This window comes from Haliotis rubra, unplaced genomic scaffold (genome assembly GCF_003918875.1).
Source record: "Haliotis rubra isolate DU_JTF1 unplaced genomic scaffold, ASM391887v1 Scf161, whole genome shotgun sequence".
Taxonomy (NCBI): Eukaryota; Metazoa; Mollusca; class Gastropoda; order Lepetellida; family Haliotidae; genus Haliotis; species Haliotis rubra.
The window spans coordinates 966,656-992,608 of record NW_025765570.1 but is presented as its reverse complement, the minus strand read 5'-3'; the positions used below and the strand labels follow the sequence as shown (position 1 = coordinate 992,608).

General features: G+C 42.1%; 1 protein-coding gene across 1 annotated transcript in view; it reads left to right on the top strand.

The window, feature by feature from the left end:
* Positions 1–979: 979 nt before the first annotated feature.
* The window catches only part of LOC124271547 (myosin-11-like), a 97,811-nt gene continuing 72,837 nt past the window's right edge, over positions 980–25,953 (top strand). Inside the window, 7 exon segments of the mRNA XM_046706689.1 lie at positions 980–1,023; positions 1,918–1,981; positions 19,106–19,242; positions 20,015–20,267; positions 21,652–21,735; positions 21,843–21,857; positions 23,218–23,300. Coding sequence (XP_046562645.1) covers positions 19,136–19,242; positions 20,015–20,267; positions 21,652–21,735; positions 21,843–21,857; positions 23,218–23,300 — 542 coding nt within the window. The 5' untranslated portion in view covers positions 980–1,023; positions 1,918–1,981; positions 19,106–19,135.

Below are 25,953 nucleotides of genomic sequence, written 5' to 3'. Positions count from 1 at the left end.
GATAAAACATCAATATCGGCAATGAAGCTGAATAGTGCTAGCCCATCATAACACATTATATAGAGCCACAGCGCAACATGAAGCTCACCTTGATCTGCAGGTACCAGTTCAGGATGTAAACAAATTGAAACTGAAAGCGGTCAGCATTGCTTCACAAACAGCTTGTACAATCTGACACTTAGGACACTATAAATATGATATTATCAACTATGAAGAACGAAGAACACAGATACAGCTATCTCTTTCTGATTAATTCAGAGGGAAACAAGTTCAGACAGCGGACTTTATGTATTTTGGGATGATTTAAGAGTTTGGTAAAAACATTGTTGCGAAAAAAAGTAAATTAAGAATATATTGCCTTACATAGGCATGAATTAGTATACATTGTGTTCAGATGGCACTTCATTTGTAGAAGAGAAATGTGGGGGTCTCGCCGCTTTACACAAGTATAGAAGATATATTGTGGGCGCTACAGTATACTAGTAAAATGCCGCCCAAGAGAAATGTACACTTGAAAGATGGATAACTCATTCGTCCCACGTACGTGACGACCACAGTTATCTAAGTGAGCTGAACAGGTTGGTGTGCTAATGGCTACACCTTTCCGTGTCTTCCAACACCTGTAATATGTTCAACGTTTAAAAACCCACCAATCACAACAGACTTGTATTGTAAGTTGTTACGCTGGAATATTTCCATTATGAAATAGATGCCTCGGATAAGCAAAAGATATAAAAAGGAATCCTTTGTTTATGAAGATTATCGTTACCGTCATGAAAGGTCGCACAAGTAAGTTGATCTTTGCTTTGGCACTAGGTGAACGAGTAAACACACAGCTCAAACCACTCACTTGAAGCCAACTACTGATCTATTGATCTCCGGTACCCGCCGCTAATTAAGTCGCGTCGCAACACAAGCGCGGGAAAATCTACCCCGCTCAAGATCGAACGTGTTGCTTTGTGACGTCACAGAGAGGGGACGCCACTGGTAGCTAGGGAGAAGATGGCGGCCGGCATGTGACAGGTGCGTTGTCATTAACATGTCAAAGAGAGCGAGTGTTGTTGTGTGAGTACCATTTGTGTGTGCAGGTCAGACAGACCTACATGGGTTTCATACACACACGTGCATGTTGGGTATACACGACCCAGTGCTGTACAGTTAGGTCGTCTGTCATAACAGTGCATGCACAATAACTCCAGTAAGCCAAGTTGATGAGTCAGGTAGCATGCGCCACTGTTTACTTTTGGATTTTCTCCACAGTTGTTACAATGTTTGAACGGCTACTAATGCCTTAGTGTGACATATTGTTTACACCTACTCCAGTGTCGATAAAGTGCCAGTAGGATGCAGGTGTAATTATTGATACTGCCGGAGTTAGTGTCAAGATAAGAAGTTAAAAAAAGTTGAACCATGGTGTGTCATTCGACAAAATATTATAATTTTATACACTCGTCCAGAGAAACATCACTTAGATATATCGGTTTGTACTCACGCTTTCTTGCAACTTTACATGGTATAGTTAAGCTCATAAACAATTAACTATTTCAGCAAAGTCAGCAATTACATTTTCATCAGACCCCCTCTACCTTGCCCATACTTTTTCAGCTGGGTCCTATCTACCTGCATATGCCTGGTTTCTCTCTCTCTCTCTCTCTCTCTCTCTCTCTCTCTCTCTCTCTCTCTCTCTCTCTCTCTCTCTCTCTCTCTCTCTCTCTCTCTCTCTCTCAGTCTCAGCACTCTCTCTCTCTCTCTCACACACACACACACACACATATAGTACAACTACCCAACCCTTCACATGCAGTACAGTACGTCCACACATGAGTGCACTCACTCACTCACTCACACTGTATGACTCCCTTCTACCCTGAACAGGTGTGTGCACACAGAAACACACTAACTCACTCACTATTTCAGGAGCATATGACAAGGACTGTACGGACCTGTTGGATATACCACCTGGACGTGGAGGCCGAACAAGGTAGGTCTTCTGGCACTCAGTGGTGGTGCGATTAATTGAAATAATCAAAGATTGGTCGCAATGACAAAATGACCAAGCAATCGATCATATTTTCTCATAATCGAACACAAACATTTTTGGAACATTTGTTTGCATTAATAATATTTTTCACAAGATTGGTTTTGTCTGTTACAAGCTCTTTCCAAGTCATGATTGATTTTATCTTAAAGGTCACATGCAACGTAATACACAACTTTGCAGATTCTGATACCTTTCGGTATGGACTTACCGAAACAAATCATCAAAAATGCAAATTCAACTTATAAAGTTGAAAAATAACGCGATGAAAAAAGACTGTCACATTATGTAATTACACAGACAGGCAGGTGTGATACTTGTACACATGACATGTTGTGATGTCTGTTGATTGCAAAATGTTATACACAAAAAAATGGACATGTATTTACAAAACCCAACATCTCTATATATATACACACACACAATGAGCTGTGAGGGCATCTGCAAATGAACCACCCGTTACATTTAAGTGCACACCCACCTTCTCTGACTGGGTTCGGTATCCCGGCTGCTTCGTTTCTTGGGAAGTAAACCCAAGTACACGATATTGCACTTTTGAATTGCGATTGTACGCTTATAATTTTGTTTATATGTTTTTTCATAACCAGCAATGTATATTATATGTCATGAATAAGTGATAATTGTGTTTTAATTATGTTTGATTTTTTGGTTGCATGTGACCTTTAAAGATTCCAGGAAAGTTATGTCCCTAACATACTTGTCATCCTTTAAAGATGTGAAATTTGCACATGCACTTTGTGCAAAAACCGAAAGAACTACATGTTTTGTTTTTATTTTTTGTGCATTAGCAAACATAACCAGGAAAATTTGATAAATGACGCTAACCAAATATTTTCGATGATTGATTGGTTGTAATGAACCAATCATCAATTATGGGATTTTAACCAATTCCCAACACTACTGGCACTACACCTGATACACAACATCACATATATAGACCAAAGTCAGTTGGGGAAACAACCTCTAGATCTGTGATGGTAGAACAGACTGTACCCATATCTGAAAATGGACATTTTGTCTGTTGTTCTCACCATCATGATATGTGATGTATTTGATAGATGTGGTGTGGAACAGACTGCTTCACTGAGAGATGTCAATTGTATACGAGGTATCTACTCTACAATGGAACTACATCAAGTGTCAAAACTAGTTCCGCTTCAGCTGTGTTCTGATGAAACTTCACTGATGTAGTAGTCATTTGGGTGTTCCAATGGCAAGGGGGGCGGTTGGGTAGCCTAGTGGTTAAAACATTGGCTCGTCACGCCGAAGACCCGGGTTCGAATCTCCACATGGGTACACTGTGTGAAGCCCATATCTGGTGTCCCCTGCCGTGATGTTGCTGGAATATTGCTAAAAGCGGCATAAAACCAAACTCAGTCAGTCAGTCCAATGGCAAGGCATCAGAGAATATATTCTACATTTTTGTTATGGAGCCAAAGGTGTTATGCAAACCATGGCGTTGCATGTCTACAGTTTTACAAAAATAATTCACTTGCCTGAAATTTGAATGTAGAGTAATCAAAAGATTACAAAAATTGATGAGAATAAGATATTGTACTCTTGGCAAGGGTTTCATCATTAAGCTGCTAATATGATAAAAAAAATTTATCAGGTCATAATTTTGCATGATTTAAAGTGTATTGTCACTTAACAAGTCAGAGAGAGTGACATATTTACAAAATCACGCCATGAAAATTCACTAGCCAGTCGGGCCAGTGACAATGGAGATTTACTGGCCCACCTGGATTTTTAATAGCCAATGGCTAGCAGGCCAGTGGCTATTTCGCATACTGCTCTCATAGCCAAACAAACCCGTGAAGATTCGGGTTAGAATATTGATCTTCAGTAACCCATGCTTGTCGTAAGAGGCGACTAACGGGATCGGGTGGTCAGGCTTGCTGACTTGGTTGACACATGTCATCGGTTCCCAATTGTGTAGATCGATGCTCATACTGTTGATCACTGGATTGTCTGGCCCAGACTCGATTATTTACGGACTGCCACCATATAGGTGGAATATTGCTGAGTGCGGCGTAAAACTAAATTCACTCACTCATAGCCAAACATTATTCCATGAGAGTTGCTGAAAATATTCTGTTTGTCTAGCACCTATCAACTCCATCATGGCTATTGTCACAGGAATGATTTCTACAGTAGCAGAACTGTAGTCTCTTATTCGATCCTTCAAGCAGGGTGACCAGTTGGCCAAGTTTTGACCTCCAGCTTGGAGCTCTTGCTACAGTGGCACACATCTCTGAGATCCCTGCCTTAGATTTCAACAGGGTGTGTTTTAAAAGAAAGGTCTTTATGGGACTTAGTTGGGACTTCATCATCTAGAATCAGCTAGCAAGCCAACCAGACAGGTTTCTATTTATCTTCTTTTATTCATCCTTGGCTTTGATGACCAGTTAGGGCTCTCAAGATCTACCTCAAGGCCTTGCATCATCATTTTTAGAACTACCATATCCTTCTGAATGTGTTCAGAAATTCTTCAAGCCCTATCCTTTCAGCAATGATAAAGCAAGAAATCACAAAACTCAGGATCGCCCAGTCCCAGGGAGGTTTGTGACAGTACCATGAAAGGGTTTCCAGAAGCTGACCCATCACAAGTTTGTTGTAATGAAGCCTAGCATCTGTAAAGTATTTTATGGATCAGATTGCTTGTTCGGCCTCCTTGTCAATAACTCAGTGTCATCTCAAAATTGTCATCTCTGGTTGAATCTGCGAAAAACATCCATGTTTGGGATGGGATAAGTTTAAAATTTGTAAATTATATGTTTCTAATACTTAAGCTTTGTCAACTGATTGATACTGTCTGTACAACTCCACTACAAAATTACAAGATTGGTTCCAGCTCCAAGATATGGCTAGGCAAGGCAAGATGCATACTTTGCATTTACTGCCTGTGACTGCCTACAACAACAGCTGGGCCAGGGGTGTTTTTGTTTGTTGCCTGGGCCATACAATCCAGTGATTGACATCATGAGCATTGATCTACACTAATGGGATACAATTACATGTGTGAATCATGTCAGCAGCCCTGACCAAACGATCCCTTTAGTCATTGAAGTCCAATTTTACCTGGATCTTTATGGGTGGAAAGTCTTTGGTGAAAAGGACGGAAACTTTTATTAAGGTTGTTTCCACTGCACGGTGGAAATATGGGTGTATATAAGATATACATATGCATCCACCTTTCTGTCAGTGTGTCTGCTGTCCATTCCGGAGCAGACCTCCTAAACTGTTAAATAGTTCTTGTTGGAACTGGCTTAATGGATCAGTCTAGTTCTGAAGTGGAGAAGGGTAAAAAATATCATGTTTTGCAAAGAGTATATATGGTCAGCCAGTTCATAAAGATAGAAAATTTTATTTTTTCCTTGAAACCTGAAACACATTTATGATCCAGTGCTCATTTAAATGCATTATAAGTTTAAAATGCATTTTTGACAAAACCAAGTAAACTGCAGTCAGATTCTAATCATTTTCAAACTGTGCCATTGAAGGCTGAACATGTACTTGTCCATGATAACAAAGTTTATCATCATTACATTGTTTCATTTTAATTTGTTAATTAACATTGTTAATTGTGAATATATGACATGATGATCATTGTATGCCACACAGAATGACATTTATGTCATCAACTTTTTTATCTAATTAGTTAGCTGCCCTTTTCTACAATTAATTGGTAGAAAAGACAAGGTGCAAGAAACTGAAAATGGCACACCTGAAAAACAGGTCCAGTGGCCTTTAGGCACACCTGATGTCTTTTCTAATTTCAAGCCAGGCAGTCAGCTGATTTGGTTGTAGTCAGCAGTCTGTTTCCAGTCCACAGCTTCTCTGTTCCCCTCAAACAACTTGTGTGTTTTGGAGTCTTTTTCACTGTCGATACTTAATCTGTTCCCATTTAAGAGTTAGTCTGTTCCCAGTAAAGAGTTAGTCTGTTCCCAGTAAGGAGTTAATAGTTAATCTGTTCCCAGTAAAGAGTTAATCTGTTCCCAGTAAAGAGTTAATCTGTTCCCAGTAATTACATGTTCCCAGTAAAGAGTTAATCTGTTCCCAGTAAAGAGTTAATCTGTTGTTCCCAGTAAGGAGTTAGTCTGTTCCCAGTTAAGAGTTTATCTGTTCACAGTAAAGAGTTAGTCTGTTCCCAGTAAAGTGTTTATCTGTTCCCAGTAAAGAGTTTATCTGTTCCCAGTAAAGAGTTAGTCTGTTCCCAGTAAAGAGTTAGTCTGTTCCCAGTAAAGAGTTAGTCTGTTCCCAGTAAAGAGTTAGTCTGTTCCCAGTAAGGAGTTAATCTGTTCCCAGTAAAGAGTTAGTCTGTTTCCAGTAAAGAGTTTATCTGTTCCCAGTAAAGAGTTAATCTGTTTCCAGTAAAGAGTTTATCTGTTCCCAGTAAGGAGTTAATCTGTTCCCAGTAAAGAGTTAATCTGTTCCCAATAAAGAGTTTATCTGTTCCCAGTAAAGAGTTAATCTGTTCCAAGTAAAGAGTTAATCTGTTTCCAGTAAAGAGCTTATCTGTTCCCAGTAAGGAGTTAATCTGTTCCCAGTAAAGAGTTAATCTGTTCCCAGTAAAGAGTTAGTCTGTTCCCAGTAAAGAGTTAGTCTGTTTCCAGTAAAGAGTTTATCTGTTCCCAGTAAGGAGTTAATCTGTTCCCAGTAAAGAGTTAATCTGTACCCAGTAAAGAGTTTATCTGTTCCCAGTAAAGAGTTTATCTGTTCCCAGTAAAGAGTTAATCTGTTCCCAGTAAGGAGTTAGTCTGTTCCCAGTAAAGAGTTAGTCTGTTCCCAGTAAAGAGTTAATCTGTTCCCAGTAAACAATCAGTTAGTCTGTGTTCATCTGTTCCCAGTTTGTTAAACAAGTTAATCTGTTCCCAGCAAAAACCTCAGTTAATCTGTTCCCAGTATTATGATCAGCGAGTTAGTCTATTCCCAGTAAAGAGTTAATCTGTTCCCAGTAAAGCCAAATCTGTAGTTAACAGTAAAGCCTCTCAGTTAGTAGCTGATGCCCCAGTCTACAGCTGATCTGCTCTATGTCTTCATCAGCAATATTCCAGCAATATCACGGTAGGGACACCAGAAATGGGATTCACACCTTATACCCATCATGGGGAATTAAACCTGGGTCTTCAGCCTGACAAGCGAATGCCTTAACCACTACCCCACTGCACTGTCAAAGATTAACGATCTCATTAATACTTTAATTGCTGATTCCCAGCATCTTGTTCACTCACCATGAACACGCATCCTGTAATCAATGAAAATGATAAGTACTGTTGTAGTGAGTGAAAGCGACGAGCATGTTTGGGCGTGAATTGCACGGCTATTGACCACCGTGGAGTCAGTGCTTGTGACTGCCAAGCCAAGGCATAACCGAGTTTGTGTAGCAGGTCTCAGGTGGGGGTGATTGGAGCCACATAACACTGATAATTTCATAGTGACTGTGAATGGCTGTGTAATGGGTCAGTAGTCGTGTGGGCTGTGAATGTTTCAAGCACAAGAAGTGTTGTTCGGTTTGATCTGATGTTGATATAGAGCTTCAAGTACATGCCACTGTGTATGGGTGTCTAGCTCAGCCGGGCATAGGGGTTGTGGTATTATGTACGCTCGTCAATTGCTGGACGTGACAGGTAAGCAATGCCTCACATTAATCTGAAGACCGGTCCTCAATGGGGCACTGATACTTACATAGTGAACAGTCATATTGACATTAGCTGGAAACACTGTAGGTCTGCAAGAAGTTTTGCTCTGATATTTACATAGTGAATAGTCATATTGATATTATCTGGAAACACTGTAGGTTTACAAGAATTTTCGTCACAGCACTAAGTGGCACTGTTATCAAGGATTTTATTTCGGCTCTGAGTACCAGTAAAGTTGTTTTATGGCTGTCATAAAAATAGGTAAATTTTCAAATCGTCTTTTTATGATGTTATTTCTTTAGATATAGGGAACATTAAACCAAAGTTGTTTTTAGCGAGACATAGAAATGGTGAATTTGGGTTTCATTTCATATCAGGCCAAATTTTGGTCTATGTTAATTAGCTCTGGCATCGGCAAGTGTGCTTTGGCTGTTATTACAGGTGAAAGTGTATGTTATTACCTAGTTGTTTAGATCTATCCGTGGCAAGCAGTGTAAACTGGAAGTATGAACACTAACAGGTGTTGGTCACCTTTGTACTTGCCACTCAACAGGCATACATGTTCCTTCTTTGAATCAACCCCCTTGTAATGTAGCTGGGATGTGAAGCCTCTGGTTTCACCTCCAGTATGCTCTGATTCTGGTCCTGTGTCCAGTGTTCCACAAAGCTAACTTGGTGCTGTGACTGTTGTAAGTTTATGTTAAAGTATGAGAGTTACACTCACCAATTTGCAAATATCGCAATTTGGAACAGTGCCTTGTCGCTGTTTTAATGTATTTTAAACCAAAATGCAGCTGTATGCAATTCCAAAGAAAATGCCATACTTCATTTTCTCAAACTAGACAGAAAACATGTTTATTGCCTTCTATGGCCTCTCCTCACCATGTCTGCAATGTCGGGTTTTACCAAAGTGACAAATGTCGAGAACTTGCTTCATTTGGCCAAGTTTCTTCCCAAATCATGCTGACACTCTGTGGTGTAACTGAAGTACTTAGGGGTGAAATGATACAGCAGGGTGATGATACGATATGTATAGCAATACATACCGGAAGGACACGATACAATATGTATCATAACATGTTATATTAAAATCAGTGGACAATAAAACTTGACTGTAGTTTCCAAGGGAAAGCTAGCTGAAGTGGAACACTTTTTATTGATAGACAACTTCTTTGTTGCAGTAGTTGCGACGTTTCGGTGTAGATCCTAACACCGTTATCAAGCAAATGATGCTCAACATTTGTACAAGGAGAAATATATACATGGTGGGTATTGTGTTTATACAATAGAAGAGGTTGATGTCACACACCATACATATACCTCTTCTGTTGTATAAACACAGTATCTATACAGAAATACACAACTCGTGTATCATATGGTTGCACGAAAACTGACCATACTGTGAAGTCAGTGAAATCAATTTATTTACATTTAGCATTAATTCACCAAATGGGTTTTATCAGTCTTTATATTTTACAGTCTTGTTACACTTTGCTTGTTCATTTGATCTGATTCACCGAATAAACTAGGTGTGGTGAGCAGGGTGCTGACGGAACTTAACTCACTAGCAACACTGCTCCTACACTGGGTGCTTGGCTGCTGTTTTACAGCGCAGCCCTTACAGAGCAGCCCACCCATCCCGTTGCCTGTCTGCCTTTCTACAGTGTAGGGCTGTAAATATCTAAACAATGGCATCTTATCCTATTGGCACCATCAACACCGTGCTCTTCTTCATCAACAAAACAGTCTAACTTACTTTTTATGGCTACTCAGCTTAAATTAAGTGTATCAATTCATTTCTACATAAAATCACCATACTAATGATAAGGTTTTTCTTAACTGTCAGATACTTCACTGAATGAATCAATTTGTACCTATATGTTTGAAACATTACACTTCCAAGTCCAACCTCCAAACATTCTGGTCTATCTATAACAATAATAACTCCTCTTACAGCTGTGTGACACAATTATATCTTGACTTCAGTGAACACATGTTTATCTTCGTTCCAAGTGATAAACCACAATCTGCATTTGATTAGTAAGAAATATTTCCCATGTGAGGACATCCGTTTGGGTTGGAATACACAGTGTTATCAGAGATTACCTCTTCCGAACATTTTAGTTGGGAGGTCCTGTGTATGGCTTGCTGGCCCAGGTGAGCCCACTGATAACAACATTTACAGATCATCTCCAAATCAATCATGCTGCTGCATATTATATTTTTGTGATAAATAAAGATGGTCATTAGGTATTGCATTTACTTGGCAGGTTTAAAATAGCTGTCCAGTGTTTCAATGTTCTTCTATGGATTTTCATGATCGTATGCCAGGATCTGATGCCATGGATACAAAAACAGTGCAAATCATTGTCAGGGTTGGTTTAAAATTCTGATTTTTACTGTCAAATCAAATTCAAATTAGAGAACAAAGTGCAAAATAGCCTTATTTTAAATTAAATACACTTAGTGTTCTCTTTGTTTAATATGATTTTGAAGTAAGGAAATATTCTTTTCTTTCTATTTTTTTTGTTCATTATTTTGAGGTTGGTGTATTGCCTCATTATATATATGTGGGCTGCCTGAATTAACAATGTACTTGTTGTATCGAGGGGTTGATTGGCATCAACACGCTTGTGTTGCAGTACAACAGGGGAGTCTATACCAGCTGAACTAATTGTGTTGACTTATGACAGAGATATTTTATGAGGGATTAGAAGCAATGGTCGATATCAGAGCTATCAGTACTTCTGTGTGTAGAGGCTGGGATAAGAGATGTTTGATTGCAACAGGTAAGTCAGGTGGGCTGGGCTGGGCTGATCCTCAGTGACATAGGTCTCTTTTGTAACCTGTGTTGTCGTTACGATCAGTTAGTTTATATAAAGACACTTCTTTGTGGTTCATGACACCTGGCTTGTCTGTTCAATTCACACTTGGTCAACGATTAAATCCAGTTCTTCTTGGTAGTGTACGGGAGTTGTACTTCTTCAATATTTCTAGATATTGGCATAGTGCGCATGCTTTTAGATCTTTAAAAAGTTAAGTTCTATTATATTTTAACAATGAATGCATTTACATGAGTATGAGAAAAAGGGAAAAGTTAATTTATTCCAGATTTTCTGGAGACTATTAAAAATATGTCTTTTGTTATTTTTTTTACTGAATTTGATTTGTTTAACAGATGAAATATAGTTAAATGAATAAGAACTTGTGAGTTACAGGTGGAACAAAATATTGCTGACTAGTAAATAACAATGATCTGAATGATTACAATAGGGCTCTTGCCTTTTAGGTGTGGAGCCCTTATGAACAGGTTATTTGTTTATACATCTGAAAATGTGATGGCTTTGAGAAGCATTTGGGTGAATTAAGATGAGTTTTTGCTTGTACTCTGAGTGGACAGTGGCTGATCGCAAGCTGACAGTTCTGGTTGAATGCAGATACTGTGAGAAGCAGGTTGACATGTCACTGTTGTCAAACCCATGGCACCAGTTCATTACAGCCTTGCACAACCCCTTAAGGTGGAAACATTCATTTATTTGAACATGTACGTTTTAATGATTCTAAGTAATGATTGATAGATGAAGTTGAAAATTCAATATGAAATCATCCATATTTTTATTAGGTTCCAGATAAATAACTTCATGTCATCCAGTGTTGATATTTCCTACTCTTGGTTTTGTTTTCTGTCTGAAACATGTTCATCTGACAATGAGTAATATATATAGAAAGATATAGTTACTGATTACCTGATCCTTAGCTTATGTCTGATAATGTGCCTCAAGTCCATACATAACCTGTCAACTCATACCCAGGCACCTTGTCGGCTCATACCCAGGTACCTTGTCAGCTCATACCCAGGTACCTTGTCGGCTCATACCCAGGTACCTTGTCAGCTCATACCCAGGTACCTTGTCGGCTCATGTCGGCTCATACCCAGGTACCTTGTCGGCTCATGTCAGCTCATACCCAGGTACCTTGTTGGCTGATACCCAGGCACCTTGTCAGCTCATACCCAGGTACCTTGTCAGCTCATACCCAGGTACCTTGTCGGCTCATGTCGGCTCATACCCAGGTACCTTGTCAGCTCATGTCGGCTCATGTCGGCTCATATCCAGGTACCTTGTTGGCTGATACCCAGGTACCTTGTCAGCTCATACCCAGGTACCTTGTCAGCTCATACCCAGGTACCTTGTCAGCTCATACCCAGGTACCTTGTAGGCTCATACCCAGGTACCTTGTCGGCTCATGTCGGCTCATACCCAGGTACCTTGTCGGCTCATGTCAGCTCATACCCAGGTACCTTGTTGGCTGATACCCAGGCACCTTGTCAGCTCATACCCAGGTACCTTGTCAGCTCATACCCAGGTACCTTGTCGGCTCATGTCGGCTCATATCCAGGTACGTTGTTGGCTGATACCCAGGTACCTTGTCAGCTCATACCCAGGTACCTTGTCAGCTCATACCCAGGTACCTTGTCAGCTCATACCCAGGTACCTTGTCAGCTCATACCCAGGTACCTTGTAGGCTCATACCCAGGTACCTCGTCAGCTGATACCCAGGTACCTTGTCAGCTGATACCCAGGTACCTTGTCAGCTCATACTCAGGTACCTTGTCAGCTCATACCCAGGTACCTTGTCAGCTCATACTCAGGTATCTTGTCAGCTCATACCCAGGTACCTCATCAGCTTCCTACTCTATCAATGTCAGGATACATTGTGGATCCCAACATTAAAGCATGCTGTGACAAACTGAATACAGTAATATGGAAGAATCGAATTATCTTTGACTTTTTTTTTAATAGTATATATGTTTTTCGTTTTGGAAAGTAATATGTTTATTTGTGTGGTTTGTTTTTCAATTATAAGTCATGGAAATTTTATCAATATTTTTCTAACCTTCTACTAATGAAGGTACCTTTTTGTAGTCTTCTTATTTTCTAAGAGATGAATTTAACATTACAAATCTTTTACACACTGACCGGTCAGTGAAGCAGAAAATGTCATCATGTTTTTAGGTAATTTGGAAACACTACCACAGGCTCCAGTGATAATACCTGATTTATGTATTACCTGTTATTGACAGGAATTCTGCATGCCTTAAGCTGAAGCTTGTTTATCGTGTTTTGACACACATAATTGTATATTGTAGTTACTACATTCCAGGGGTAATACTTGAGGCAGTAGTTGATATAGGGCTTCCCTGGATACCTACATATACACCAGGTAAACAGCTCAGTGGGTGGCAGGGATTAATACAGACTGACAGCAGGCCGGGACTTTATGCAGGTGTATACTTGCAACCCGGGGACACACAAATATGATTATCACATATTACTGAAATATTGCATACTAAATCTTAGTGTTTATATTCATAATAGCTGACTGACTTAGAGAATAAAGACTTGGCTTTATATAGTGGTGGTCCGATTAATTGAAATAATCGAAGATTGGTTGAAATGACTAAACGACCAAGCAATCAATCATGTTTACTCATAATGGAACACAAACAATTTTGGAACACTTGTTTGCATTAACAACATTTTCACAAAGTTGGTTTTGTCTGTTACATTTCATAAGCACTACAAGCTCGTTCCTTGTCATGATTGATTTTATCTTAAAGATGCCAGGAAATTTATGTTCCTAACATACTTGTCATCCTTTAAAGATGTGAAATTTGTAATGTATTTTGTGCAATTTGCAAAAAAACCCCAAAAGAACTACGTTTTTTCGATATTTTTTTGTGCATTAACAAACATAACCAGGAGAATTTGATAAATGACGCTAACTAATTATTTTCAATGATTGATTGGTTGTAATGAACCAATCATCAATTGTAAGATTTTGACCAATTCCCAACACTAACTTTATATGTGGTCAGTTTCCCATGTCTCCACAGCCTATAGTCATCAGTTGGAAAAACATCGTCTCTGATTCACTGTTTAACTGTCAGGCTGAGTGGCCTGATAGTGGGGGATGCAGCCTTGTGTTCCTTACTTGTCAGAATGAGCTGTCTTGGGTTTGAATGATTGTAAGGTACCCTTGTAATTACAAAGACACCAGAATGCATAGTTTGTTGTTTCTTAGTCCAACCTGGATTCATGCCTATGGTCATAATGCTGAAGGTTGCCAGAATGTATTTTCAGCTATAAAATTCCCTAGTTATGTCACCACTGCCCACCTTTCTCAAACAAATATTCTTATTCCTTCTGCTTTGCGGTCCCAGGTTTCCAAGCACCATGTGGACATCATGTCCATGGCTGCACACCTCGGTCATTATGACGTAAAGGGCTAAACCAGTAATTGTGTATGGGGATATTTTCATAATGATGTGTTGGAGGATCATATAACTTGATCATTTATTGAAACTTGACCATACCAACCGGTAATTGATATTATAAACAATGAACCATGTGGTTGAGTTTGATCATACACAATCAGCTGAGACAGGCTGTAATGCCTACTCTTGGACAAATTCAGATATGAAATAATGAGCATTGAGAAGACAGTGTCAAAATTGCTACTCTCGACTGAATATCTCTCAGAAATGCATTGTTGAAACTGCTTAAAACTGAAAACCACCTTTGTTCATCCATTTTTGACGTCTTATTTCAAAGGGAATAATGTGGAAATAAAAGATCAATAGCTAAGAATGAATAAGGTGAAGACTTGACAAATATACATTTGTACAAAGAATATATTATATCAGAGAGGTTCAATACTTTCACGATAAGAGTTAGCACATGTTGCTGTAATGCCTGTGTTAATTTTACTTTAAGAGTTATCGTTCTTGTTTGAAGTAGTTTTCAAATGCCAATATGGAAACTGTTGATAGGCACATGAATCTCCATTTGGTCGTCCAGGAATTGCACGATTGTGTCATGTATGATAGTGTACATGAGACTTGTGGGGACCGGCTGTGTTGGGAATCACCATACATACAACCAGAGGTTACCTCCTTTTTGTGCCATTGGTTTGTGGCTTGTTATTCCAAGATGTACCCTGCTATTACATCTGGCAATATTACCACCTGATGAATTCACTCATGCTACATGTGTGTGGTGTGGAGACACTATTAAACCTCTCACCTCAATTATAAGTATACATTCTCAGCATGTTTATGGTTTCTAATATCCATAAACATTGAATGAAAAATAGCTTATTCAAGCTGTATTTCTGAGCTGAGTGCACCCCAGGCAGCAGCAGCTAGTTAAGGGCCTATCTAGGGACCATCTACACCGGCCTGACACTGTCAGGAACAATTACTGTGAGATAGGAGATAACTGTGCTGTACACTGGGCTATTGTTACTGTTGAAGTCACAGGAAAGGCACGTATTGTCCAGCCAGGACTCCTCAGGAACTGATTCCCAACGGTCGGTCGCCTACTACACCTCGGTGTTCATCTCTACCAGGGATCTCCAGAATACGTCCCTCATGGGTTTGAAGGAGTTTATACGTTGCATTAACATCGGGTTGAAACTGGTTCCATGGCACTTGGGATAAATGTGCAAACCTGAACCAGTTTGTTGATGTTTGATCAGTAAAAGGTAATTATTTCTTCGAACAGAGTTTACTGCAGGATGGTTTCTACCTAAGCTAGAGTGTCAAGTTATCATATATAACTCATGTAATGTCCAAAAGATTGACCCATGAAGGTCCGGGTTAGAATGAACCTTCAGTAACCCATGCTTGTCGTAAGAGGCGACTATTAGGATGGGGCAGTCAGGCTCGCTGGCTTGGTTGACACATATCATCGGTTCCCAGTTGCGCAGATGGATGCTCATGCTGTTGATCACTGGATTGTCTGGTTCAGACTCATTTATTTACAGACTGCCGCCACATAGCTGGAATATTACTGAGTGCGGCATAAAACTAAACTCACTCACTCCAAAAGATTGCAGTGCTCATGATCAGGAGACTGACTACAATGATCCAGCATTTTAACATAGAACCCATTGCTAATGGATATATTACAACAAGCTGCTGACTGACCGTGTGACCCTCCCATGAGGAGACCTGAGTGTTAATATGTCCAGGATATGTGTGATCTTCAGCCAGAGTGACAGGTTTGTGATATATACACCATATGCTGGAGTCTTGGAGGGAAGGGCAAGGAGGTCCTGCCTTCAGTTGTCTCACCAGTAGTATTTGGACAGGCCATACGTGATTTATACAACCTTGTTGAGAGCATTTATTCCAGCACTCTGGGAGTCATATTGGACAATAAAAGTCACTTTATGAATTTCCATAAGTTGGTTGAAACCACCATTGCTCACTGACAGCTGCATGGTCACCAGTTCGTTTGGGGCATTGTGTGTGGCATTGTTTTCATTGTGTTACCATGGTTACATTCAGGTCCGCACAGTGTCTTACATAAGGCTACATGTCATAACATCTTTTAAGGTGAATATGAAGTGTCAGTACATTGCTAACCTGCACAGGATGGACATTTGTGATTATAAAACACAAGATGCATGGATTTCAGCTGTAACACTTACGTGTCTGGATTAGAACTGGTCTCCAATAACCATTGCCATGCTTGTTGTAAGAGGTGACTGATTGGATTGAGTGGTTAAACTGTGTATCCTTGCATGGAGAGAATGTGGGACATAAAGCACTGGTACATTCATATTGGTGGAAATCTCTCTGTCTCTGACTGTCTCTCTCAGTGTCCCTCTCTGTCTCTCTCTCTCTCTCTCTCTCTCTCTCTCTCTCTCTCTCTCTCTCAGGGTGGTCAGGCTCGCTGACTTGGCTGACACGTTATAATCGTATCCCAATTGCGTAGTTGATGCTCATGCCAATGATCACTGGATTGTCTGGTCCAGAGTCAATTATTTACAGACCACTGCCAAATACCTGGAATATTGCTGAGTCCAGCATAAAACTAAACTCACTCACCCCTCTTTCCTGCTCCCTTTTGAAGGAACACCTGTTTCTTTTCTCTACCTCTTTTTTTTTATCTATCTTTCCTTTTTCTGTCTCCCTCTTTCTTTTTCTCTTTTGTCTCTATATCTTTCTATCTTTCTTTCTCTCTTCTTTGGAGGAACATCTTTCTTTCTTTTTCTGTTTTTTTCTGTTTCTCCCCCTCTCTCTCATTAACATTAAAGCAAGTCATGCTCATATGTTACAGTTTTCAGTGATAAGAAGTGTTGAGTATATTCCTGTTTTCATCGTTTTCATGAAATAGGTATACTTGTAACACACCAGAAACACCATGCAGCCACCTGGATATGGACAGTGTGTTCCAAGAGGGGTCAGGCCTTGAATATGATATCTTACCCATGATTTTTGCTAGGTCTTGTGGTCATTTTATGGTGTGTCGTTGTTTATGTCTCACTCTGAACCTGTTTCTAGCAGAAGCCGGTTTTCCAAGTGTACATATTACCATGACTCACATTGCCCACAAACACTGAGTGTTGAATGTTACAGTATGTCATGTACTTCACCTGTACAGTTACTGACTTTTGTCCAAGATGTCATGTATGTTGTCCGTTCCTACACAGACAAATTGTTAGTTGTTTACTCTTAGTAAAGTTGCTTTCCTGGTGCACAGTTTATTCTTCAATCTCATTAGGTCTACTGATCACAGTATTGTGATCACTATGTATTGATCAGTGTGTTCTGGTCATTCTGTATTGATGATTGTGTATTGACCACTGGGTATTGATTGCTATATTGCAAGCTGATGGTGAGACGATGATCACTATGTATTGATCATTGTATTGCAGGTTGATGGTGAGACGGTGAACACTATTGATCACTGGGTATTGATCATTGTATTGCAGGTTGATGGTAAGACGATGATCACTGGGTATTGATCACTATATTGCGGGTTGATGGTGAGACAATGATCACTGGGTATTGATTGCTATATTGGAGGTTGATTGTGAGATGATGATCACTGGGTATTGATTGCTATATTGGAGGTTGATGGTGAGATGATCACTGGGTATTGATTGCTATATTGAAGGTTGATGGTGAGATCACTGGGTATTGATCACTGGGTATTGATTGCTATATTGGAGGTTGATGGTGAGACGATGATCACTGGGTATTGATTGCTTTATTGGAGGTTGATGGTGAGACGATGATCACTGGGTATTGATCACTGTATTGCGGGTTGATGGTGAGACAATGATCACTGGGTATTGATTGCTATATTGGAGGTTGATGGTAAGACGGTGATCACTGGGTATTGATCACTGGGTATTGATTGCTATTTTGGAGGTTGATGGTGAGATGATGATCACTGGGTATTGATCACTGATTGCTATATTGGAGGTTGATGGTGAGACGATGATCACTGGGTATTGATCACTGGGTATTGATTGCTAGGTTGATGATGGTTGAGATATATTGAGACGGTGATCACTGGGTATTGATCACTGGGTATTGATTGCTATATTGGAGGTTGATGGTGAGATGATGATCACTGGGTATTGATCACTGGGTATTGATTGCTATATTGGAGGTTGATGGTGAGACGATGATCACTGGGTATTGATCACTGGGTATTGATTGCTATATTGGAGGTTGATGGTGATGATGATGATCACTGGGTATTGATTGCTATATTGGAGGTTGATGGTGAGACGATGATCACTGGGATCACTGATCACTGGGTATTGATTGCTATATTGGAGGTTGATGGTGAGACGATGATCACTGGCTATTGATTGCTATATTGGAGGTTGATGGTGAGACGGGTATGATCACTGGGTATTGATTGCTATATTGAGGTTGATGGTGAGACGATGATCACTGGGTATTGATCACTACTGTATTGCAGGGTTGATGGTAAGATCAATGATCACTGGGTATTGATCACTGGGTATTGATTGATCACTGGGTTGATGGTTGATATTGCATTGATTGATGGTGAGATGATCACTGGTATGATTGCTATATTGATCACTGGGTATTGATCACTGTATTGGTATTGATGGTGAGGTTGATGGCATTGATCACTGGCATTGATCACCGTACTGCATTGTTGATGGTGAGAAACAGCATTGATCACTTGATGCATTGATCACTGTTGATTGCTATATTGATTGATGGTGAGACGATGATCACTTTGCATATTGAATACTGGGCATTGAATACTATATTGAGGTTGATGGTGAGGACACCGATTGATGGTGAGACTATCACTGGGCATTGATCACTGTGCATTGATGACTCTGTATTGATCACTGGGTATTGATCACTGTATTGCAGGTTGATGATGAGACAGTGATCACTATGTGTATTGATCACTGTATTGGAGATTGATTGATGAGACGGTGATCACTGGGTATTGAACACTGTATTGCAGGTTGATGGTGAAACAGTGATCACTATGTATTGATCACTGTGTATTGATGACTCTGTATTGATCACTGGGTATTGATCACTGTATTGCAGGTTGATGGTGAGACAAGGGAACTAGGAACCATGTCCTGCTATGACACCCTGGGGTACAGGGGCAGCCCCAGCCGCTCTCCCTTGCGGGCCGTCCACGACCTGACAACAATGTACCCCGACTCGGACAGCGGTATCAGGTCAGTAGGCACTTGTCAACTGTGAGAGATGTTGTCAGTAGGCACTTGTCACCTGTATGAGGTGATGTCAGTAGGCACTTGTCACCTCCTGTATGAGGTGATGTCAGTAGGCACTTGTCACCTGTATGGGGCGATGTCAGTAGGCACTTGTCACCTGTGTGAGATGTTGTCAGTAGGCACTTGTCACCTGTATGAGGTGATGTCAGTAGGCACTTGTCATCTCCTGTATGGGCTGATGTCAGTAGGCACTTGTCACCTGTATGGGTTGATGTCAGTAGGCACTTGTCACTTCCTGTATGGGGGCGATGTCAGTAGGCACTTGTCACCTGTATGGGGGGTGATGTCAGTAGGCACTTGTCACCTGTATGGGGTGATGTCAGTAGGCACTTGTCACATGTATGGGGGTGATGTCAGTAGGCACTTGTCACCTGTATGGGTGATGTCAGTAGGCACTTGTCACCTCTTGTATGGGGCAATGTCATTAGGCACTTGTCACCTCCTGTATGGGGCTGATGTCAGTATGCATTTGTCACCTGTATGGGGTAAGTAGGCACTTGACACTTCCTGTATGGGGCGATGTCAGTAGGCACTTGTCACCTCTTGTATTGGCGATGTCAGTAGGCACTTGTCACCTTGTATGGAGCGATGTCAGTAGACACGTCACCTGTCAACCAGTAGGCACTTTCAGGAATCTTCAACCTTTTCAGGAATCTTTGCCAACAACACATAATGAAATAGATTTCACATAATTTCACATCCTTTACTTTCTCAGCTCTACATTCCGGACAAAATCCCGAGTCTTCACCACAGATGATTTTTCAATGGCTCCAACTAGACTTACAAGGTCAAGGTCAATGTCAAGGCTGAATACCGGTAGCCGAGATACCTCCCCAACTGGAAGTGTAGTGTCACTGACCATGCCCACAGAATACTCTGTCCGCAGTCTCCATGACAACCTAGAAGACAGTGAGACACGGAGGTCTGTCCTGATGCACAAACTGAAGGAAGCTCAGGAGACACTTTCAGTGAGTACTTGTGTGCAGACGGATTGCTAGTATCGAAGTCAGTACCTGTGTGTGGATGGATTGATGTTGTCACAGTGAGTACCTGTGTGTGGATGGATTGCTAGTGTCCCAGTGAATACCTGTGGGTGGGTGGATGGATTGCTAGTGTCACAGTGAGTACCTGTGTGTGGATGGATTGCTAGTGTCACAGTGAATACCTGTGGGTGGATGGATTGCTAGTGTCACAGTCAGTACCAGTGTGTGGATGGATTGATGTTGTCACAGTGAATACCTGTGTGTGGATGGATTGCTAGTGTCACAGTGAGTACCTGTGTGTGGATGGATTGCTAGTGTCCCAGTGAATACCTGTGTGTGGATGGATTGCTAGTGTCCCAGTGAATACCTGTGTGTGGATGGATTGCTAGTGTTCCAGCGAGTACCTGTGTGTTGATGGATTGCTAGTGTCCCAGTGAATACCTGTGTGTGGATGGATTGCTAGTGTTCCAGTGAGTACCTGTGTGTGGATGGATTGCTAGTGTCCCAGTGAGTACCTGTGTGTTGATGGATTGCTAGTGTTCCAGTGAGTACCAGTGTGTGGATGGATTGCTAGTGTCACAGTGAATACCTGTGTGTGGATGGATTGCTAGTGTCACAGTGAGTACCTGTGTGTGGATGGATTGCTAGTGTCCCAGTGAATACCATGTTGCTAGTAGCCCTGTGTGTGGATGGATTGCTAGTGTCCCAGTGAATACCTGTGTGTGGATGGATTGCTAGTGTCCCAGTGAATACCTGTGTGTGGATGGATTGCTAGTGTCCCAGTGAGTACCTGTGTGTTGATGGATTGCTAGTGTCCCAGTGAGTACCTGTGTGTGGATGGATTGCTAGTGTCCCAGTGAATACCTGTGTGTGGATGGATTGCTAGTGTCCCAGTGAGTACCTGTGTGTTGATGGATTGCTAGTGTCCCAGTGAATACCTGTGTGTGGATGGATTGCTAGTGTCCCAGTGAGTACCTGTGTGTGGATGGTCATTGAATACCTATGGATTGCTAGTGTCCCAGTGAGTACCTGATGTACTGCTAGTGTCCCAGTGAATACCTGTGTGTTGATGGATTGCTAGTGGCTATTGTTGCAGTGAGTACATCTATGGGGTTGTTTTGCTAATCCTGCTTTCAGTAGCAGTGTGTCAAACTATTCCTGTTTTTGCAGCAAGTACCTGCACGTACACATGAGTGTATGGATGGACATATACCTTTATGTATGTTATTCAGTTGTTAAAGGTCATGTCCCGAAGATTGACATGACTGTATGGTGTGTATGACTGACAGCTGTCTGAATGTTGTCCTTGTTCTCACCCAGCCACCTCATTCATACATCAGACACAGTTCCATGTTGTATGTCCTTGCAGCTACAGAACAGCAGGCTGTCCAAGATAGAAACATCAGCCAAGGACAATGCTGTGATTGTAGAGGACCTGAAGTTTAAGGAGAGAGTAAGTATTTGTCCTAGCACTACATAGTTATATTACACAGTAGCATCTCCTGTCCTGCTGGGCGTTGTTTGATGCAGAGATTACGATCATCATGTGTACTAAACCAGGAGTATCAGTCGGCTGTGCACACTTTTAACCTACTGGTGATTCAGTTAAAACATACCCAATGAATAAATTCAAACAAATTTGATGCAGTGATTGGAAGAATTATGTCTTCAACTATTACTTTGTTAATAACATATGGGGTGGTGGGGTAGCCTAGTGGTCAAAGCGTTGGCTCGTCACACCGAAGACCAGGGTTCGAATCCCCACATGGGTACAATGTGTGAAGCCCATTTCTGGTGTTCCCGCCGTGGATGTTGCTGGAATATTGCTAAAAGCGGCATAAAACCAAACTCAGTCAGTCAGTCAGTTAATAACATATGGAATAATATATTCCAATATTGCTCTATTTTTATATTTTCTATAATGTATTGAATATAATCAGAATAATAATATGCAGACCAGTTTGGTACAGCAAAATGTTATGGTTGGATGTTTTATGTATGGAGCTATTTGACAAGTCACCATCGAGGATCCTGTGATTGTAAAAACCTATGTTGACATTACGTTCAAACAGCAACAAATATAACTTTCAACGTTTCAAAGTATGGCATCAACAAGTCTAAGTATGGCATTTATGATGAATGTATACTTCTTTGTCATCTAACGTTCAGGGGCGGCAAGGTAGCCTAGTGGTTAAAGCGTTGGCTCGCCTCAACGAAGTCGATGGCAGACCCGGTTCCCCACAACGGCACAATGTGTGAAGCCCATTTCTGGTGTCCCCGAAGCCTGGATATATTGCTGGAATATTGCTAAACGCGAGTCTAAAAAACTAAACTCAGTCAGTCAGTCAGTTGTGATAATCTGATTGAAGCTGCTGTAATTTGCGTGGTTCGTACACTGCCGATAACTTCACACATGTTTTTAGTGCATTTAGTATAAAAACATTGAATGAAATTTTGAATATAATTAATGAAAAGGAATAAGTACATAAGTCTAGATATGCAACACTTATTTTGGCCAGTGTGATTGGATAATTAAATTGCTTATTTAATCTGGGATTTGATGACATGGTATTTATGTTGTTACATGTTCATTGTGGATGTATACACCAGCACAGTACATTGCAGCCACATTGTAACAGTCTAGTTCTAAATAGTTTCCTTCCCTATAGTGTAGTACTACTTCAAGTGCCAAAAAATTGTGTTGTTGCAGCACCAGTGGCCAGCAACAGCCACCTTAAGCATTTGAAGTTATTATCTATTGTTTTTAGACTTGATGTTATCTCCAGCTAGTCTGCCACCAGTGGGCCGGAGGGGTAGCCTAGTGGTTAAGGCATTTGCTTGTCATGTGGAAGACCCGGGTTCGATTCCCAACATGGGCACAATGTGTGAAGCTGGTGACACTGGTGTTTAATGTTCAAGGAGTACCGGAAAGAAGATCATGAGTCTGGAGAAGGCAGAGGAAGAGAAGGAGGCTCTGCAAATGGAGAACATCCGACTACGCCAGGAGATGCAAGACAGGTGGGGCACATGGTGTACAAGGTCAATGGGTGTACAGGTCACAGGGTGTACAGGTCACAACTTAGGTGAAGGTCCTTGGGAGGACTGTGAAGGAGTGGCTTAAAGTGAATTTGAGGGAGCTACAAATGAATATGTGTGGTTCATGTGGTGGTGGTGGTGGAGGGGGAGTTGGTGAGAAGCCAAGGGTTAGGGTGAGTGAGTGGGATGTTCTAGGTAGGACACAGAGTGATGTGGAGAGACTAGGAAGGACGGATGTGCTGAGGGTGAGGTTGGGTTGGACATGGAGTGAGATGGAGAGACTGGGAAACAAGGGACGGTATTAGAGAGATTTGGAAGGATTTAAGGGCCCAGGATGGATTGGGAAGGATTGGAGGGGTATGGGAGGAAAGGAAAGGAGGGTATGGGAGAGACTTGGAAGGTATTGGAGGGCATGGTAGAGCCTTTTAAAGACTAGAGGGGTATGGGAGAGACTTGGAAGGATTGAGGGGTATGGGAGAGACTTGGAAGGAAAGGAGGGTATGGGAGAGACTTGGAAGGACTGGAGGGCATGGGAGAGACTTGGAAGGACTGGAGGGACATGGGAGAGACTTGGAAGGAATGGAGGGGTGTGGGAGAGACTGAGAAGGAATTGGAGGGGTATGGGAGAGACTTGGAAGGATTGGAGGGCATGGGAGAGACTTGGAAGGATTGGAGGGGTATGGGAGAGACTTGGAAGGAAAGGAGGGTATGGGAGAGACTTGGAAGGACTTGGAGGGTATGGGAGAGACTTGGAAGGACTGGAGGGTATGGGAGAGACTTGGAAGGACTGGAGGGCATGGGAGAGACTTGGAAGGATTGGAGGGCATGGGAGAGACTTGGAAGGATTGGAGGGTATGGGAGAGACTTGGAAGGAAAGGAGGGGTATGGGAGAGACTGGAAGGAATTGGAGGGTATGGAGAGACTTGGAAGGATTGGAGGGGCATGGGAGAGATTTGGAAGAACTAGGAAGCAAAGGAGGGGGATGGGAGGGAGACTTGGGAGGACTTGTCTAGGAATGGAGTGGTATGGGAGGAGACTTTGAAGGATTGGGAGGGAGGATGGGAGAGACTTGGAAGGGATTGAAGGGCATGGGGAGACTTGGAAGGATTGGAGGGCATGGGGAGACTTGGAAGGATTGGAGGGGCATGGGAGAGACCTTGGGAAGAAAAGGAGGGTATGGGAGAGATTTGGGAAGGATTGGAGGGTATGGAGAGACTTGGGAAGGAAAGGAGGAGTATGGGAGAGATTTGGAAGGACTGGAGGGAGTATGGGAGAGACTTGAAAGTATTGGAAGGGCATGGGGGAGACTTGGAAGGACTGGAGGGGCATGGGAGAGACTTGGAAGGACTAGAGGGAAGGACTGAGGGCATGGGAGACTTGGAAGGAAAGGAGGGTATGGGAGAGACTTGGAAGGAAAGGAGGGTATGGGAGAGATTTGGAAGGAATGGAGGGGTATGGGAGAGACTTGGAAGGACTGGAGGAGGTATGGGAGAGACTTGGAAGGACTGGAGGGGTATGGGAGAGACTTGGAAGGATTGGAGGGTATGGGAGAGACTTGGAAGGATTGGAGGGACTATGGGAGAGACTTGGAAGGAAAGGAGGGGTATGGGAGAGATTTGGAAGGACTGGAGGGGTATGGGAGAGGATTTGGAAGGACTGGAGGGGTATGGGAGAGACTTGGGAAGTATTGGAGGACATGGGAGAGACTTGGAAGGACTGGAGGGGAGGAGAATGGGAGAGATTTGAAAAGGAAGGACTGGAGGGGTATGGGAGAGACTTGGAAGGATTGGAGGGCATGGGAGAGACTTGGAAGGAAAAGGAGGGTATGGAAGAGATTTGGAAGGACTGGAGGGTATGGGGAGAGACTTGGAAGGACTGGAGGGTGTGGGAGAGATTTGGAAGGACTGGATGGGTATGGGAGAGACTTGGAAGGAAAGGAGGAGAGGTATGGGAGAGACTTGGAAGTATTGAAGGGCATGGGGAGACTTGGAAGGACTGGAGGGTATGGGAGAGATTTGGAAGGACTGGAGGGGTATGGGAGAGACTTGGAAGGATTGGAGGGCATGGGAGAGACTTGGAAGGAAAGGAGGGTATGGGAGAGATTTGGAAGGAAAGGAGGGTATGGGAGAGACTTGGAAGGATTGAAGGGTATGGGAGAGAATTGGAAGGAAAGGAGGGTATGGGAGAGATTTGGAAGGACTGGAGGGGTATGGGAGAGACTTGGAAGGATTGGAGGGCATGGGAGAGATTTGGAAGGAAAGGAGGGTATGGGAGAGACTTGGAAGGACTAGAGAGCATGGGAGAGACTTGGAAGGATTGGAGGGCTATGGGAGAGACTTGGAAGGAATGGAGGGGTGTGGGAAAGACTTGGAAGGATTGGAGGGCATGGGAGAGACTTGGAAGGACTGGAGGGGTATTGGAGAGACTTGGAAGGACTAGAGGGCTGTGGAGAGACTTGGAATGACAAGATGGGTATCGGAGAGACTTGGACGGATCGGACAGCATGGGAGAGACTTGGAAGGATAGGAGGGGCATGAGAGAGACTTGGAAGGACTGGAGGGGCATGGGAGAGACTTGGAAAGAATGGAGGGGTATTGGAGAGACTTGGAAGGACTAGAGGGCTATGGGAGAGACT